The sequence below is a fragment of the Siphateles boraxobius genome, unplaced genomic scaffold (genome assembly GCF_051911475.1).
Source record: "Siphateles boraxobius isolate OS27281-9 unplaced genomic scaffold, OSU_SipBor_1 26, whole genome shotgun sequence".
Taxonomy (NCBI): domain Eukaryota; kingdom Metazoa; phylum Chordata; class Actinopteri; order Cypriniformes; family Leuciscidae; genus Siphateles; species Siphateles boraxobius.
The window spans coordinates 17,862,540-17,883,112 of NW_027508876.1; the positions used below are offsets into that span (position 1 = coordinate 17,862,540).

A 20,573-nucleotide genomic window follows, 5' to 3' on the forward strand; every position below is an offset into this window, starting at 1 on the left:
ACATTATTATGACATATTAATAATAACATCGGCATTAAAAAACACCACAAAAAAAAACACGATGACGTTCAATAATAGTCAACGGTGTGGAACACACCAAAAAACTGAGCTAACCGTCGCTCAAAAACGGATCAAAACTGCACGACGTGCCGTGAATTTTTTTGGTGAAGTAACCATTTAAAGCTCTTTAATGCACATACTTATTTTCGTAAGTAATTTCAGCTTTAGATGGGCTAGTTTTTAGGTCTACTATATGTTTATTAAAATGTTATTTAAAAAGATTATGGTTAAATGTAAGGTTTGAAAATCTCCCTGACTTCATGACTGAATGGTAAGCATTTAAAAGTGGTTACCTCCAATTGTTATAACCCATAAAATATGTTGGTACAAATTAATGTTTTTAGGTTGATTCAGCAATATTAAATAATAGTTATGACTCGAAATAAAACCTTTTTTTAACCTTTTTTTCAGTGTATAGCTCACATACAGCTAATGTACAGTATAACACCATTATTTGCTGCTTGGCAAGGGCTGGTTTTTCTTTATGAAAATGCAAATCCAGTGAAAAGTGAAAAGCGGCCCACAGTTTTATTCGAGACAGAAACTTGGGAACGCCGGTTCGGCATTTGTTCTTCAATTGAACTCCTGCAGTGCAGCCATATGAAACAAAAGACAAAGCATTCTTGCAAATATGCGCATTATGTTGTTTTCATCCATATACACTGAACCTGCAGGGTATTAAATTCACAAAACATATTCTTCAACATAAAGTTCATGTCCTCTCTTAGAACAGCCACCACGTGTGTGTGAGAACATGCATGGAAGCCAAACTATATTTCCTGCAGGAAAATAGAATGAAACATACATTAAAAAGCATACCTACTCACTCTCTCTCTCAGCAGGTTCAAAACTCCAGTGTAAACACTAATCTTTCACAGTCACTTGAGGTCCGTAGGGAGATGTACTGTAGCGTGACCCTCAAGACAATGACTCATAGCTTTTCATAGCGTGTTGCATGTGATCATCGCTGTGTGGCTTATGTTTATTTGGCATATAACAAATGCTGCCTAAATCCAAGAAGGTACTGGGGTACATGTTGGGTTTTCATGTTTTATGGGGACATTACATAGGCATAATGATTTGTATAATGTACAAACTATATATTCTGTCCCCTAACCCTACCCATCAAAGAAAACTCCGCAAACTCTACTTTCACACACACACACACACACACACACACACACACACACACACACACACACACACACACACACACACACACACACACACACACACACACACACACTCACACACTTTAATATTTCTAAAATTCTATTAACAGATTGTACAAACTGTGTCAGCCTCCACCTCCTGATGGCGACCCCTGAACCCATGTCTTCAACAGATCTGGACCAGCCCTGGTTCAATTCCAGACGACACGCACACACACACACACACACACACACAAACTAAGTAAAGAGACTGTCTGGACGTCTAGCCTCTCTCCTGCTCAGAGGCATCTGTCACCTCTCAAGGGTTCACATCATAATATCTATTGACTTTTCTCATCGCTTTTTAAAGGCACCAATATTTTTTTTTATTTCATGCTTGCTACGGCGCATCTCATTTTAGACCGAAGATCAAACAAACAGAATGTCTGATCTCGCCGCTGCTGTCAAGTCATTCACATCAATAGAGTGTCAATCACAATGTCTGTTTCAAATAACTTTTTTTTTCTTTATGTAAAAGAATTTGCACAGTGCTTTCGTCTCTTATGTTAAGGTGTAACTTGTTTATTGTTACTTTTTTGGGCATAGCATCCAAAAGCCTCATTGCAACTGTATCTGCATTTTGTTTTATTTCATCTATTCTCATATAAATCTTTGACATATGTATAGGTTTAGCTTTCACATTAGATTTCTCAACTCTTAAAGGTTGTTTAGAGTTTATTAACACCATAGTGCATTAAGCTATATGTTGCAGTTTCAGTACTGCAGTCTCAGTGAATCTAGAGTGACACACAGTACTGGAAAGTTCATACGACACGGTCATCAGTGTTATAGGTTTATATATTTGTCACACTTACATAGGTCTATAAATAATTTTGTCTGGCCACAATTAAAAATTCTGTACTCAGGAGTTATTGTGTTACATGTTATATTAGTGTTGCTTAAAATAACAAATTAATCAGTCATTACTATGCAATATTGAGAACCCGTGCTAAACATGAATTGTTTATTAACTGCATAAGTACCATTTTGAGAAACAGAAGATATTTTTATGTTGTATGATGCATCTTTGAATTATACATAATCTTGATAAAAGCAGCCAGAAGGTTACATGAATTCGTGTGACGATTTTACTGTAAAAATGTTTTTAGTTAAAAAAGTTATTTATTTTGTCTTAAAACTAACCCATTTTTGAGATTTTTATGAGACATGTATCTTTTTAACCTGAAAACCAGGTTGATTTCCCATTATTATAGTAAATTGAAATGTCAAATCGTAATTTCTTTCAAATAAAAAATGTTTAAAAGAAAATGCAATCATATTTCATATACAGTTTATATATAATTTCTTTATTTTTTTACCCATTTTATGTGGTGGAACTGCGTGACGGTAAATATTTATGCAACAGACTTAAACTGACTTAAATTTGTGCTGGAAATGTGTCAGGTCTCTCTAGTGAATGTATTTAGTTTGCATCGGACAGTATGCGCTGAGTGCACACAAAATCCCAGCTGCTTTATGTGCTGTGCTATCATTCATAAGATGTGCAGCTGGTATCAGACCAGTTAAAGTCTTCGGGAATCTCACTAATGGCCTCTGCATGTAGGCAACTGTCTTTGACAAACATTGTTTACCTGTCATAATTTCCCTGGGCTCAGTGTCACTTGCAGTTTTTATGGATTAAATGGTTTCCAGATGTTCTGTTTTTTGCATTACCCCAGGAAACTTTGTGTTTGCGTTCTCTCAAAAAAAAAAAAAAAAAAAAAAACGTTAACGTTGTTTTGCAAAATCTTTGTGTTTGCAAATTAACACTAAGTTTCTAGGGGGAATGAAAAACATTTTCAAGACAAAGCAAAAGCATTGCCAAATAATTTTTCCTCCCATCTCATTTTTTCTTCTTCACCAGTCGATACACCTTCAGTCCTTCTTCCGAAACGTGTTTTAGTCTTACCCTGATTCTATGGTAAGCCCATTAATAAGTGTGTATATTTCATATGTTTAAACAAAAAGTTTTTCCTTTGCGTTTTTTGCATATAGATGACAAAACGATCGAATATATTGCATATAGATGACAGAACGACAAAACAACACGGATCTGCGAAAACGATTAAAAACGCTGTATTATGCATGCCAGGCCAGTAGTTGGCGATGTCACTTTTTAAAGAAACAGCTCCTTTAGACTGAACTAATGGCCAGTCTAAATATTGTATAAATATTCCCTGCATAAATATTCATTGCTGCTTCAAACGCTCCACTATCATTCCTGTCCCCAAAAAACCCAAAATCACTGGACTTAATGACTACAGACCTGTTGCTCTCCCGTCTGTGGTCATGAAGTCGAAAAACTGGTGCCTGCCCACCTGAAGGACATCACTGGACCCCTGCTGGATCCCTTTCAGTTTGCTTACAGAGCAAACAGGTCTGTGGATGATGCAGTCAATATGGGACTGCATTATATCCTGCAACATCTCGACAGACCAGGGACTTATGCAAGGATCCTCTTTGTGGACTTCAGTTCGGCCTTCAATACCATCATGCCTGGTCTTCTCACAACCAAACTGACCCAGCTCTCCATACCATTCTCGATCTGTCAGTGGATCACCAGCTTCGTGACGGACCGGCAGCAGCGAGTGAGACTGGGGAAACACACATCCAGGACTCTCACCACCAGCACTGGCGCCCCCCAAGGGTGCGTTCTCTCCCCACTGCTCTTCTCCCTGTACACTAATGACTGCACTTCTAAAGACCCCACTGTCAAGCTCCTGAAATTTGCAGACTACACAACTGTCATCGGTCTCATCCAAAACGGTGACGAGTCTGCTTACAGACTGGAGGTTGAACAGACTGGAGGTTGGTGCAGTTATAACAACCTTGAGCTGAACACGCTCTAAACAGTGGAGATGATCGTGGACTTCAGGAGGAACATCCCAGCACTCCCCCCACTCACCATCATGAACAGCACTGTGGAAGCAGTGGAGGAAATCAGGTTCCTGGGCACTTCCATCTCTCAGGACCTGAAGTGGGACAATCACATTGACTCCACTGTGAAAAAAGCCCAGCAGAGACTGTACTTCCTTCACCAGCTGAGGAAGTTCAACTTGCCACAGGAGCTGCTGATTCAGTTCTACTCAGCCGCCATTGAGTCTGTCTTATGCACTTCCATCACTGCCTGGTTTGGTTCAGCTACCAAATCAGACATCAGTAGACTACAACGGACAGTCCGGACTGCGGAGAGGATCATTGGTGCCCCCCTGCCATCCCTCCAGGACCTGTACTCTTCCAGAGTGAGGAAGAGAGCAGGTAAAATCACAACAGACTCTACTCACACTGGACACCACCTGTTTGAACTGTTACCGTCAAGATGGAGACTCAGATCACTGGCCAAAAGAACATCTCGGCACAGGAACAGTTTCTTCCCACAGGCCATTTCCCTTCTGAACAGTTAACATATCCCCCAAGGCATATGCCTGTAAGTGCAATACTCCCACTGTTTAGTGCAATATCTCAAAAAAGATAAGTGATATTTATATTTATTTATATTTATTCATACTATTCAAAATACTGTAAATATGTTCATAATCTGAAAATGTTTATTCTGACAAAACCCAACTGTGACCATATATTTTTATAGTTTTTTCTTATATATATATTTTTTTTTTTTTAAATAATTTTATTTGTAGAATTTGTATTACTATGTTTCTTGTTGTATCTGTATTTGTACACGTGCACTGGAAGCTTCAGTACCAAGGAAAATTCCTTGTGTGTGCAAGCACACTTGGCAATAAAGCCCTTTCTGATTCTGATTCTGATTCTGAACACATAATGCGCATGTGCATGGCGTCACAGTTTTCCACAATTTTGCGTTGTTGTAGTTTACACAGGTACAATAATGGTATCGTTTAAAAAATAAACTTCCACTTTGAAAGTTAAATGCATAAAAGAAACAGCATTAGTTAAGTCACTAATGAATTGTTAATCGCTCTGATTCTGGTTGTCTAGTGCCGCTTTCGACACTGTTGATCATAATATTTTACTTACTCGGTTAGAATCTTCTTTGGTGTTTCTGATACTGCACTAAGCTGGTTTAAGTCCTATTTTTCTAATAGAAAGCTGTTTGTCGCTATGGGTGGTTGCAGGTCTGAAATTGGTGTAGTGCAATCTGGTGTTCCTCAAGGTTCAATCTTGGGCCCTATACTTTTTAACATCTACTGTACATTTATCCTCTTGGTCAACTTTTAAGATCACTTTGTCTCAGTTTTCACTTTTATGCAGATGACACCCAGGTTTATTCAAAACCTGATGTTCATGTGGCTGTGTCCTTTCTTTCTCTATGTATTTCTGAGATTAAAAAATGGATGTCTAGAAATTTTCTATGTCTAAACAGTGACAAGACGGAGGTAATGCTCATTGGTTCACCACACCAGCGGCTGGGTCTGCAACTTTAAGTGTAGATGGTTCTACACTTCAATTTCAAACTAAATTTAAAAATTTGGGGTTGATATTTGATACTAATTTAACATTTGTTGTTACTCATGTTCAGAGCATTGTCAAGACATAATTTTTTCATCTAAAAAATATAGCCAGATTGCGTCCCATGTTGCCAAAAAGTTAATTAACATCTTTGTATTTTCTTGCATTGATTATGCAATGCTTTGCTGGCCGGGGTTTCAAAAGCTACCCTTAACAAACTACAGTTGGTTCAAAATTCTGCCGCTTGAATCCTGTCGGGAAACAGGAAAAGGGATCACATCAATCCTGTATGGGAATCTTTACACTGGCTCCCTGTCAGATTCCGTCTTGATTTTAAAATCCTTATGCTTAACTATAAGGCTTTGCATGGACTGGCACCTCATTATCTCTTTGACCTTTTAACCCCTTATACTCCAGCACGTGATCTCCGCTCTTCGGAAGCTGGCCTTTTAATTGTTCCGCTTACTCATTTAAAATCCATGGGTGATGGGTTTTTTTCTTCGAATCCTCCGAAACTTTGGATTTCCCTGCCAGCTGAGATTAGGCAAGCTGAATCCCTTAGTGTTTTTAAATCATCCCTTAAAACTTATTTGTTTAAGGTAACTTTTACATAATTGTTCGTAATTGCCAAATTATTATTATTATTATTATTAATCGAACATTTCATTGTTTTTATTTGTTTTTTTTCTTCCGTCATTAATCCACTGTTTGTATGATTGTATGTTTTATCATGTTTCTATTCTTGTGAAGCGCTTTGAGATGCTACTTTTAAAGGCGCTATAGAAAAAATAGTTTATTTTTATTATTATTATTATAAAAGGTTTTCCGTTTTTAGTTGTAAACGGTCCATTAGACCTAACAGGAGGTGAATGGACTGGGGGGATGCACTTTTTTTTTTTTTTTTTACATCACAATAAATGTATTTTAATTGTCAAAACATTTGGTTACTAAACATAATTTTAATAGGTTTAGTGACAACATGTTACAATGTTTACATGGTGTTATTTCTTGACACTTCACAATTTCAATTTAATTCTTGTAATTTCATTCCGATCTTGATTCAATACTGATTAATTTGGATACATATGGTATACAGAAGATGCATGCAAATTTTTCTCAAGAAAAAAATCTCACCTACTGCTATACAGAGAGCACTGTCAGTTGGTATTATTATTATTATTAAAGGTTAAAAACAACAACTCAATTAAATATAATGCGTATAATAACAACGTTATAATATTTTAATGAAATAAGTAAAAATACAATATGTAGGCCTAATATAGTGCACATTTACTCTATACTACTATATAGCTAATTTTTCTAGCCAACTAACGTGCTATAATATGGTCATTAAATGGATTTCCTGAGGTAAATGTAATGTTATGTGACATTGTTCTCCAGCTGTTTAATGAATGAATGAATGAATGAAGCGTTTAGCTATTGCTTTCAAGCGTTGTAAAATCATTTATTGACCTCTTTCCGCGGTTGAAAAACACTTATTGATCGATATTATGCATGAGGGATACATTTCGGTTATTTTGAATGTCTTGTCTTTGTCTCATTTGTGTAAATTTCCTAGATGTTCGGTTCACGAGCCGCTTGAACTGAGGTGCTACAACGATCTGTCACGTCACAAACTAGCGCCAAAACGGTTTTGTTTGAATTTTGAAATAAAATTGACAGAATCTGAGAACTGAAAATTTTTCCTTATCAAAAGTAACCTGTCTAGTCTGTCGGTGTCAGTGTCCTTTTTGCTTCGCGATTTTTCTCTGCGTAAAAAAAATGAAAGTGTGGCGAGAGCGTGTGGAAAGTGTCAATTGCATCAGTCTCACGCTGAATGCATGAGTTGGTAGCCCTGTGCATGAGTGTGGATAGATTTATATATATACTATAAGATTATGCAATAATAAAGCATAATAAGCCCACAAGAATCCTTTGCATTATATATAAGTTTTTTTTAACGTCATATGATTTTAATGACACTTAGCCTACTCTGTGTAAACAACGAGGGCGGGTCTCTCAGGCATGAACAGCCAATGAAAATCGACCTGAGGTGTAATCTTTTTCATTGGCTTTGAGAAGAAGCCGTCGCCAGCTACTCCGCCGAGACCGGAGGAGGGACAGTCCCATCAGATAGTGACCAAACCCTGTTACTTTCAGCATGTGCTGGAGCAGCAGACGAGCTCTCAGCAGCGCTGGATGTCCACTCACTTCCCGCTAGAGATCCGTCCGCAATCCCACACGTTTGAAGATGCTTGGCTATATTTAACCATATCTAAACCATTTGCTGTTTAATGCAACGCATTCTCATGGCGTCTGTTCAGCAGTCAAGAATTCAGTCATACCTGGAGAAGAATAAAATCGGACCCTTGTTTGAGGTATGCGCTACAACTTTTTTCCACAAAAGATGCTTGTAAGGCACCTCGAGATTTTGCTGCATTGGAAAAGAATGAAGCAGGAGCTTCTTGTCTGCTCGAACGCAGATTTAGATGTAGGTGAATAATGATCGCACAGGGCATTTTAAAAACATCTTATTTCATTTTAGGTCGTTTGAATTGGGAAGTGTAACATGTTTGTGCAGCCTCCTGGATCCAACTTGCCTCCATTTAATCAATTAAACTGTTGGAAACTAGAGATTTTGGACTTAATTGGGCTCTCATTATAGCCTACCATGTAGAAATCATCTGAAGTAATGATAGAAGATGTTTCTGCTGACTGGACGATGTCTAGCAGTAAGCCAATCTGGTGCCATTGTTTATTCTATCAATATTTTCGAATTTGAATACTGTATTTGGGAACGACAGGTCCAAGCTCCTTAAGATATTTCCTTGCATTTGTTTTGTAATGCATAGTTATCTAAATGAATACTGCACTGTAAATATATGGCCATACTGTAGCCTACATGAGAGATGGGAATGATGTAACACGGGGTGAATTGTAATGGCAACGTTTAAATTGGAATTATCTAGTACTATACTTTAACGTTAGGATTAGGGTTTGGTTTAGGATTAGTCGCATGTAAGTATGTATAATTTAAAGTTATTGCTACTAACTACATGTAACATGTGAAATAAAGTGTCACCCAATACCCTTATGAAGTGACAATAGAAGTTGTAAGACTCAGGAAGTTGTAAGAAGTTTAGGATTTACTAGACCAAAACAAATTTTGTGGTAACATGTTAAAAGAATAGAAATATAATGAGAGGGTTGTAACACTTTCTAATGTAGGCTACTGTATAGTGAAGCCACAAAGATAGCAGAAAATGGGACAGTAGGCTTATGTTAAAACAAAATGTTTGTCATAATAATAGTTTTTAATAATACATTTTCAAAACTACAATTATTAACTGCATCAAATTAAAAATACCTGTTTTTATTAGTGTTACAACTTATCTGGCTATATGAGGTATATGCAACAGCAGCAATCTTTGTATTTTCCATTAATATACAGAGCTTGGGAATAATTTGTAGATTTCTAAATTTATAGCAGACACATATGGGAACATAATATTACAGTTTGAAATGTATAGCATAAAAATCATCTGAGTTGCAGACGTTTAAATAAAATGTTACCTGTTCTCCTCTACTTTTGCACTGTCAGCAACATTGGATAATCAGTTGGATGATGTGGGGGACTAAGTAAAAACCTATAATTAATTGATCAGATTGCCTTTAAAATTGTATTAGACTATACGAATAGTGTCCATTAGACTGTAGGTGGCCACTATGTCTGAAACAATAGAAACTGGACACACCAGTCACCTTGAGAAAAATGCTCCACACCATGATGAACCAAAACAGCGTTGTCATCCACCACTGCTATACCTTCATGGGGCATCTGTAGTAAGAGGAACAGTCTATTCGAGTCAAACTGCTGATGTATCAACTGTCTTGTAGCGGGGTCTGTGTGCATGGGCTGAATATTAAACAGCAATAAAGCTAAAAGCAACGCGCGTGTGACCTAGTACCATGGACAGCGGCGCCGCGCAGAGATCTGGCACATGAACGCGTTTCCCCCGGGGGCGAGCGCTGTGAGTGGGTTGTTGCGCGAGTGTCTCGCGCCTTCTTCCTCTTTGTCGCTTTTGAATTGTGTGTGTTAGTTTTGAAGTATTTTTTTATTTGTGAGAATTGTTTAGGCGAATTAGCAGTCTCTTGAAATTGCCTCAGATTAGTCTGACAAGTCCTGCTACATATGGTAACACTTAATTACAGACAGTTTACAAATGTTCATGTTTTTAATTAATATAATTGAAAGTAGAACGGGGCTAGTTGTCACAAGGGCTGTATCCGAGTAACTAGGAAGTTTTGAGTCAAAAGTCCTATCAACATGTGTATTTTCTCGAGCCTGGTTCGTTTCAAAGTATGTTGGTTTTAATTTAGCCTTAAAATAAAATATATTTTTTTGTGAAATTGAAAGTTCAATATACATTTTTTGAAGGTAGTTTTTAAACTGAAAGGTTCTCAGAGTATTTTTTCACAAATAAAAAAATCAGTAATTAATTTACATTTCAATATTTTGGATCAAATATAGTTACCTTTACATTTATTTTATTTTATTTTATTTATTTTTCACCTATCCATCAATTCTCCAAACTACTTGTCCTGTAGGGACACATTGAGCCTGAGCCGATAGGCCGGAATTATTTTATTTTATTTCAATACAATAGGCTAATAGACTCTTAATAGGTTGTTACTTTGTTACAACATACCCCAAATAGTGCAACAACTTGCCCCACTATTAGTCATTGTCTATTCTGTGAACTGAACTTTTTTTTCTTTTTCTCGGGCATCAGTGGTGAAAATGTACACTCATTCTTTCCATATATAACATATTTACTGAGTAAAAAGTGATACAACTTATCCCACTCCTGCTTATATGTTCATTAGTATTATACACAAATGCTGTTATGTAAATTTTAATTTCCACCGCACTTTCATATCCATTCATAACATGTGACACAAATATTATTGTATTAAACAGGGATGCCTGTTTTCTCTATCAGGGTATGCCTCTGTTATTTTATAATGTTACTGGAAACAGCTGATATAGAGTCTCAGTTTGTTTGCACATCATAACTATTATCAGTATCTCTTTCCAGGTGTGTTTGCCCGGTGTGTTTCCACTTAACACTGTAACTGTGCTCACTGTCAGACATACTGTAAGAAAAAATGATAAATGACCCTTGTTAGCTACTTTACCGGTTCTTGAAAAAAACCCGAAGTTGACAAGTAAACCTACATTGAGGTCACTATGAATGCAATATGCATGGGACTGGGGAATAACATGACAGCTGTAACTGCTGCTCACCAAGGCACGGCAACACAGAACTGTAATACTTTATAGGTCAAATTTTTTTTAAACATGAAACATGAATTTGTTTGCCACAGAATTTGACCACTTAAATATTTATGATATAAAATACTTTTTTCTCTTTTTAAACTGACTCATCGATGGCATAATATGTTGGTACAATATGTACCAATTTTGTATCAAAATATCCAAAAACCACTTGTACATTGTAATGCATTTCTTTCAATTGTGTACTTACACTATCCTAAATGTTTCCAAGAATTTGTAAATTCAGAGAAATTCACAATTTTAAATAGTGCCCGTCACTTGTCGCCTGTCAATGATAATATCCACGTTATCCCTGGATTCTGCTCGTACTGCCGTGGTATCCATGGCGACAGACGTCGACAACTGCATAGCATCTAGCGGCAGGCTTTTGTTGTTTCGTTCAAACATTTTGGACCATGGCAAGCAGACATTGGGACAAAAGGAGTAATAAAACGAGGATCAATATCAGCGTAGCGTTTTCGAGAAGCCGAGAGCTTCACGTGCGCAACAAACTTCGACTTGACAGAGACGCCGCTCTTGCATGTACTTTATTAGACAGGTGAGCAAATGTACATGAAACGAAACAATGTTATATACCTCAACATGATGAAATGGTAGAATATGATCAGTATGTTATTCTAATGTTGATCTAGCTTACTGCTAGTCTCATACAGCCAACAAACTAACACATAGAATACTTTTAATACACTCAAATGCAGTTTAGTATGATAGTGTAGACCAAGTGAAACAACACTGCGTTACCTCACAATTTTAATTTGTTACATAAACTGACCAGTTTGAGCATTAAAGGTGCAATGTGTAATAATTTTCAGTATCTATTAACAGAAATGCAATATGACATCCATAACTACAGGGTCCTTCGCAAAAAATTAGCATATTGTGATAAAGTTAATTATTTTCCATAATGTAATGATAAAAATTAAGCTTTCATATATTTTAGATTCATTGCACGTCAACTGAAATATTTCAGGTCTTTTATTGTTTTAATACTGATGATTTTGGCATACAGCTCATGAAAACCCAAAATTCCTATCTCAAAAAATTAGCATATCATGAAAAGGGTCTCTAAACGAGCTATTAACCTAATCATCTAAATCAATTAATTAACTCTAAACACCTGCAAAAGATTCCTGAGGCTTTTAAAAACTACCAGCCTGTTTCATTACTCAAAACCGCAATCATGGGTAAGACTGCCGACCTGACTGCTGTCCAGAAGGCCATCATTGACACCCTCAAGCAAGAGGGTAAGACACAGAAAGATATTTCTGAACAAATAGGCTGTTCCCAGAGTGCTGTATCAAGGCACCTCAGTGGGAAGTCTGTGGGAAGGAAAAAGTGTGGCAAAAAACGCTGCACGACGAGAAGAGGTGACCGGACCCTGAGGAAGATTGTGGAGAAGGACCGATTCCAGACCTTGGGGGACCTGCGGAAGCAGTGGACTGAGTCAGGAGTAGAAACATCCAGAGCCACCGTACACAGGCGTGTGCAGGAAATGGGCTACAGCTGCCGCATTCCCCAGGTCAAGCCACTTTTGAACCAGAAACAGCGGCAGAAGCGCCTGACCTGGGCTACAGAGAAGCAGCACTGGACTGTTGCTCAGTGGTCCAAATTACTTTTTTCGGATGAAAGCAAATTTTGCATGTCATTCGGAAATCAAGGTGCCAGAGTCTGGAGGAAGACTGGGGAGAAGGAAATGCCAAAATGCCTGAAGTCCAGTGCTGCTTCTCTGTAGCCCATGTCAGGCGCTTCTGCCGCTGTTTCTGGTTCAAAAGTGGCTTGACCTGGGGAATGCAGCACCTGTAGCCCATTTCCTGCACACGCCTGTGCACGGTGGCTCTGGATGTTTCTACTCCAGACTCAGTCCATTGCTTCCGCAGGTCCCCCAAGGTCTGGAATCGGTCCTTCTCCACAATCTTCCTCAGGGTCCGGTCACCTCTTCTCGTCGTGCAGCGTTTTTGCCACACTTTTTCCTTCCCACAGACTTCCCACTGAGGTGCCTTGATACAGCACTCTGGGAACAGCCTATTTGTTCAGAAAGTTTTTAAAAGCCTCAGGAATCTTTTGCAGGTGTTTAGAGTTAATTAATTGATTCAGATGATTAGGTTAATAGCTCGTTTAGAGACCCTTTTCATGATATGCTAATTTTTTGAGATAGGAATTTTGGGTTTTCATGAGCTGTATGCCAAAATCATCAGTATTAAAACAATAAAAGACCTGAAATATTTCAGTTGGTGTGCAATGAATCTAAAATATATGAAAGTCTAATTTTTATCATTACATAATGGAAAATAATGAACTTTATCACAATATGCTAATTTTTTGAGAAGGACCTGTATGTTTTCAGTGGTGTATAAAGAACTTACTTAATAAACCGTGACGTTTTTATTACCTTAGAATGAGACATTTATATCTACATAACCGCGGGCACCCCCTTCTATGAAGGTCGACATATTGTGACGTCATGTTTGTACCGTAGCCGAACGCGAACAAACAGCGCTACAGAGCGTGTTTCGTCAATACCTTGAAAGAGAAGCAGCAGAAAGCTAGAAGCTAGCCATAGACACCGTGAGTAGTGACTTTTCCCTTGTCAGTGGTGTAAAATATGTAGTTGGATTGTTTCATGTAACTTAGTTCTTCTCCCTCGCCGTGTTATGGCTTTGCTATGTGGGGATAAATGTGCTGGTTGCGTTCGTGAGACAGCTGATTAGTACTCTTGTCATTGACCATAAAACAGTAACGTTACAGGAATCACCAATCCGTCGATCGCGGTCGACAAGTCGATCTTGGGAGCATTTTAAGTCGAACGCGAAGAGTTTTCAAAATCAGAGACAAAAAGCCTATTGTGTGTAGTAAATGGTGACTAGGGGATGCGGAGGCGCGCGCGCTGTTACAATCATGTCATTTTTGCCGCACGCACCTTTGGGCTCATGCAGACGCGTCGAGTTTAAACAAGGCTTTACGCTTTAACCAGCTCAGCAACAGTAACAGCTCATATTTAGCCAACTAAACTTTTACTACCCTGTTAGAAAAAATATAGTTTCATGTGGTTCTTCTCCCCCGCTGTATTATGGGTTTGATATGTGGGGGGAAATGTGCTGGTTACGTTTGTGAGACAATCAGCTGATTACTATTATTATATTATATATTAAGACCCTTGATCCTCACCTGACTATGGCTTTCTAACCTTTATCCATGATGTGGTTTATAATGGACTGTGGTACAGAAACAGTGACAATGTTACACACTCTTGGCTTACTCTGGCTATTCTCTGCTGTCTCAGACGACGATATGTTTGTCCCGTTTTAGCCACCGTAGCTTCTTCGAAAGGGAGGGGTGAGCAGTGGGCTGAGCCCTTAGTGCAACTCGCAACCGAACCGCTAGATGTCGCTAAAAAATACACACTGCACCTTTAATTCAGCACTTCCGCATAGTTTGGTAGAATGAAATACTCTCATTCCTATATATCCGCGGGACTCGCGTGTGGCGCTGATATCTGTCTTTTATTAGCAATCTCGCCCTGCTTCATACCACAGTCATGTTAAAAAAACATTAATGTATTCACTCATCCATAAACATTATTTCCCATAAAAATTATTTTATCCATCGGCATGACGACAAGGTCCATGATTCCGCTTATTCACTGCATCATTGTAATGCATACAATAATAAATCTATGCCTTTGTTATTGTATGAGGTTAGCGACCCCTAGCGGCGACAAAAAAAAATACATATTGTAGCTTTAAAGTTTTTACGACCTTATAGTTTCACTTAAGTCTATAGAATGTGAGTTGACATAGTTTGCTAGCGATCGGCCCTCTGGCTGCTCAGAATTAATGAGGAAGTTGTTATGCAAAGGAAAAAAAAGCATGGATTAAATGTTATAGTGCAGGCAACACTTACATCATGCAATAAGACTTTAAATTAATATAATTAATTCCACCTGCACTAAATTAGGGCTTTGCCTATTTTAATTTTCCAGTAGAGGGACATATTGTGTGGGGGCTGAAGATCGAGATGTGTTGATTAGCGTTAACTGTTTTGCCTGAGTGTATTTTTTTTTTGCATTCATTAGTGAAGAGATATTCTAATTTACATATTCTTGAGACTTTCCTAGAAGAACCGTCTTCTAATGATGCCCAAGATTTGTAATGGGTGTTTTTTATTACTAGATTCTCATTTCCGTTTATACAGTTTGGTGAGAAAAGCTAAATATTGAAGAGTATTTTCAGGTAACAACAAATCTTGGACTAAACTTAAGGACACATCTAAACTTAAGGATCTCATAGTCTCATAGGCAACTTCAGCGATTATCTGCTCCACTCAGCTGTGACGAAAAGAAGTTTGGGGCAGGAACAGAAAAACAGGCTATCAATAGCCAATCAAAGTGGCCGTATCACAGTGTAATGGTTTGAGGCAGTGCAATAAAGAGAGTAAAATGTTTGTAAAGCAGCACCATAATTGATCTCTGTTGTGAGAATTGTGCGTTCACCCACAAAATACTGTCTAGGTTGAGCAAATGGAGGTTTGATTAGCATACAGTTACACACTAATGCATTCAGGCAATAAAACCGCAGGCACCAACACAGAAGTCAATTCTGTATGCGGAATATACAGTTAATATATTTTTCATTCGGCCAGTATGTGTTTATGTGTACTGGAGAATCATTGTCATGGCTGGAGGTTTGATTTGTGGCTGTCACAGACAGTATTTCCACTTACTGAGCCACATAAAAACCCAGGCAGGACCCTTAGCTTTATTTTTTAGAAGATTCCTTTCTTTCATGGTGGGGGAAGTTATGACATTTATTGAGTGAGATCATGGCATGGATGGTTCCTGATAGGGTCTGACCATTCTGTTACATCACATGGGATGAAAATGCAAGATTTATGAGAAATCTATTTTGCTTTTGCCATAAGACCATGCCAATGCATTTCATCTAGAGTCAAGGGTACACTTGTCCAGAGTACATTGCTCAGTTCTAGAAAAGTCATTCAGTGTATAGAGCAATTTGTGTGGCTCAGTTTATCAAGGGTTCTGTAAGGATCACAGCCTAGACCTTGCTGAAATAGTGTCAGCTGATGCTCACTGAACTCCGGGTGTGAAGGGACTGGGGGTTAAAGGTTATTTGGTAATTTCTGCTCGTCCAGTTTCTGTAGGTTTCTAGGTTGCTGTACTTTTGCCTTAAAGCTGCAGTGTGTAATTTCTTTGCCACTAGCATCACCAAACTGGATTTATAAGGAAAGTGTACATTTTGTTAAAAGCTCCATGCAAGATCATTTTTAAAAAGATTGTGTAAATCCACAGAGCGCTATTTTATGATGTGATAGGATGTCCCAAATCTTACTATGCACTGAAAGGTTTTACTACTTTTCCTCTCAGAGAAAAGGTACTTTTAGGAAATACGTTTAAAGGGTTAGTTCGCCCATTTAAGACATGAAGTTGTATGGAATCCTTACCAGCACTATAGTGCATACACACTGACCCACTCTGTAGTCACCTCCCTGGTCAGAGTTTTGGCTGCTGGAAGTTTTTCAAGAAAGTACTCCCGGTTAGTTTCTGGGGCATCAAAACTGTGCGTTTTTACGTGAAAAAATTATTTGCGTTTCAAAGCTTGATTAATTTAACACACAAAAAACACGCCGGTCAAAATTCATACCTCAGTTTTAATCGGCACTATTTTCTTTCCATTTCTATCAATCCGCGCTGCTGTCAACGTCAACAGTGCGCACGTTCCGATCAGCTTTTGATAGCGCGACTCGCTGACAACATGTCTGACTGCGAAACTTCTGATGATGAAACCAATTTTAGCACAATGTCAGACGGAACAGATGAGGATGAAAGTAATTTTAGCACAACGCCAAAGCGATACCTTTATGAACCGGAGTATACCGATGCCGAACTTCAACAGATGGAGATAGAACGGGAAGAGAGAGAGCGAGAGGACAGAGATGAAGTTGTCCAAGTTGATGCTGGGCCCACAGCTGTAGCAAGAGCCAGGATGAACGACAAATGGTGAGCACTGCACACACGATAATCCTTGATTCTGGATATTTTAGCTCCCGCAGAGTAGCCGATGGCAACCAGCCAAAGCTGTCTCGTAGCTATATCCGAAACAGGAAAACGATGGAATCTGAACGGTGATCCCGGCACATTCTTGTGGTCACAGCCTGGAAATTTACAAGTTCGCACCATCGTTCATTTTCTACTTTTTACGCCGTTTCGTAATCGATTGTGTAAACACTATGGAACAGCTGATCGGAACGTGCGCACTGTTGACGTTGAAAGCAACGCGGATTGATAGAAATGGAAAGAAAATAGTGCCGATTAAAACTGAGGTATGAATTTTGACTGGCGTGTTTTTTGTGTGTTAAATTAATCAAGCTTTGAAACGCAAATAATTTTTTCAAGTAAAAACGCACAGTTTTGAGGCCCCGGAAACTAACCGGGAGTACTTTTTTGAAAAACTTCCAGCTGCCAGAACTCTGACCAGGGAGGTGACTACAGAGTGGGTCAGTGTGTATGCACTATAGTGCTGGTAAGGATTCCATACAACTTCATGCTTTAAATGGGCGAACTAACCCTTTAAGGTATAATATAAGTAAGCAAATAGGGATGCTGCGTGTTTTTATGAGTGAGTCACTGAATGATTCACTCAACTGTTTTGTTCAATAACACTTATTCATTCGGGAACGTAACGCAACAACTGTGTGAGATGCAAATAGTTATAAGTTATTTAATATTAACTTCTTATTTACTAAGGTGTTTTATAAAAGAAAAATCACAAAAGCGTGCTGTTTGTGATTGCTGAATTATAGTTAAATGCATAAAAATGCAATGAAATAGTGAATAACAAATAAGTTTGCATTTTACGTGTTGACCATGGCAATTCCCTGTGCTAGATTGCTTGAGTTGCAACTGTCATTATGGAGCTCCTCTTTGTCCCACAAGTAACAAATTGAATGCTACATCAGCACACAGAATATCAATAAAATCAATTGGCTGGAGATTCATCGCACTTCCTGCTTGTAATTGAAAATGACACCCACCACAGGCAATTGAAACCTCAAGAACTGTTCAGTCAGGGTTGGTAAAATTGCCTTGTGTATATCACCATAATGGAGATGTGTCATAAGTTTCAGCCAAAGAGTTGAGATGGCAGAGAGTCCAACTTATCAGGACATCGTTGACAGCGAACTATTTTCTGTCATTTAATAATTAACCTTTAAATGAGGCAAAAATGTGTAGGAAGTGTAGGTCTTGTTAAGCCATTGCTAATTACAACAGAGGGGCTGCGCACACATACACAGATCTATACCCTGACGAAACACACACACTCACAGCAGGGTTGGATAATGGAGAAGAGATGGAGAATTCCCTCTCTTGCCTTTATTTATAGAGGTTTCTTGGCGGTCTAGGCACTAATTAACGTTGCAGTGACCTGTAGACATGAGATGTCTGCACAGCGTGAGCTCCTCTCAGACGCCCTGCTTACAAGACAAGCTCACCTGACCGGCTGAAATGGAATTAATACAATTTTAAACGAATCCCGTGATCAAATTATGCTGAATGGAACATGTAGGATTCCCTTATTAAGAAATCCAATGCCATCCGGATAGGAATGTCTGTGACTGTGCATTTTTTCCCACAATGCTTCTCAGAAATATTGACCTTCGTCAAACACCATAAAAAAAGTAAAATCTCTAATTGTGCCGCCTTGTGCATTATGAATTTAGATTTTATTCAGCAACTATCTGGATAAAATAACAGTTAGGTGGTTTAAAGGGATACTTCACCCAAAAAGAAAAATTCTGTCATCATTTACTCACCCAAAACGAACAAAAAGTTGTTCAAAACCTGTATGAATTTTTTTCTTTTGATGAACACAAAGGAATATATTTTTAAGAATTTTGGTAACCAAACAGTTGATAGGCTTCATTGACTTCCATAGTATTTATTTTTTCCCATACTTTGGAAGTCAATGGGGCCAATCAACTTTTTGGTTACCCATATTCTTCAAAATATCTTCTTCAGTGTTCATCAGAAGAAAGAAATTCATACAGGTTTGGAAACACTTGACGTAAATGTTGACAGAATATCATTTTTGGGTGAACTATCCCTTTAAGTACTGCTGACATCCCAGGTTATGTATAAAGGAAGTTAAAGCAATAAAGAATGTATAATCATAGACTGCTCGGAAAGGTCACTGTTGCAGAACTGTTGTTGATTTCACCATTATATCAAAGTGGACAAATCTTATTTTTTATTTGAAATATTGCAGTTTATTATAAATGATTTATCTGTGCACATATTTTTTTTTTAAATGGATGTGCCATGTAATTTTTAATCAAAATAAGTTCTTTTTTCTTTTTCAGCAACATCTCGTCTACTCTGATGAAGTGTTTACTAGAGCGAGGGCAGGTCAACCTGTCACTCACATGAGATCGACCTATAGCAAACCACAACCATCCAAAAATTCAATAAATTTACAATGGACACAATATAGTCATGCCCTACATTTTCACCCCCGTTTTATTCGGATATAGCCTACATATAGGGAAGAAAAGACTATCGCAACTTCCGTTTCATGTTCTCTTTAACTAATTCTTAATTATGCACATAATGTACGTCTGTCCATGTGTTGCCCTCCTCCTTTTGTCTCAAGGGCTGGAACCCTTCCAGAACTCTGTTCCAATCTTCAGTCAGCGTCACCCTGCTGTTACGTAAGGCATAATAAATGATGGAATCATAGGAATAATGAGAGTGCAGCCTCTGGCAATGCTCAGAGGTGGGCCCAAATACATCAAAAACTATTTTTTTTACAAAATACAAATACTGGCTCATAAAATTAACAAAATAAAATACAAAATACTGATGTGAAAAATGTATTTAAATAAAATACATGTAATTAGTATTTGGAAAATACAAAAATACTCCCACAATAATCTTAAGTCTTTTTTTTTATTACTGAAAGGTCAATGACACAAATAGTAGCAATAACACAAATATGAGACATGTGTAAATTAAAAATGGCGAAGAAGCAAAATAAAAAAGTATGGGCATTTCACTAAACCTCTACAGGGCCTGAAATAGCTCCCTCTGAAGTAAATGGCATGTATAGCTAAGTTCACATCAATGGTGTGGTAGGCTGCCCTTAATAGCAAAACGTGTTTGATGTAGGCAACGTAGCCATATTATCACCGTTACTTTACTCGTCCCTTAAAGGACAAGTTCGGTATTTTACACTTAAAGCCCTGTTTTAAGATCGTTTCTGATCAAATAGAACGGTTAGGATTGAAATTTGGACAAATGCTGCTGTCCCGAGAATTTTCGGTTTCTGTGTTAGCACCCCGACCCCCCCCCCCCACCTCCACAATGGTTTCATAGGGGCACTGGAACAATCATTCATAAAACTCATTAAACTTTAGTTTACAAAGACGTGAAACTCACCGAGTGGTCTGGGGTGTTCACTGATATGCTCACACAAAGATCGCTGCAAAAGATGCTTTCCAACAGG

At 38.1% G+C, this 20,573-nt stretch overlaps 2 protein-coding genes across 5 annotated transcripts in view; both read left to right on the forward strand.

The window, feature by feature from the left end:
• prex2 (phosphatidylinositol-3,4,5-trisphosphate-dependent Rac exchange factor 2) overlaps nt 1-2,540 on the forward strand; it is a 125,757-nt gene extending 123,217 nt beyond the window's left edge. The window contains exon 40 of the mRNA XM_077244580.1: nt 1,343-2,540. Within this exon, the coding sequence (XP_077100695.1) occupies nt 1,343-1,388 (46 nt within the window). The 3' untranslated portion in view covers nt 1,389-2,540. The remainder of the gene's footprint in view (nt 1-1,342) is intronic.
• Nucleotides 2,541-7,804: 5,264 nt separating this feature from the next.
• cunh8orf34 (chromosome unknown C8orf34 homolog) overlaps nt 7,805-20,573 on the forward strand; it is a 102,251-nt gene continuing 89,482 nt past the window's right edge. For 2 of the 4 annotated variants that reach the window (XM_077244575.1, XM_077244577.1), the window contains exon 1: nt 7,873-8,077. In XM_077244575.1, the coding sequence (XP_077100690.1) occupies nt 7,994-8,077 (84 nt within the window). In that variant the 5' untranslated portion in view covers nt 7,873-7,993. Of the gene's footprint in view, nt 8,078-20,573 lie in introns of all 4 variants that reach the window. The other 2 variants (XM_077244576.1, XM_077244579.1) reach the window with 2 other exon arrangements.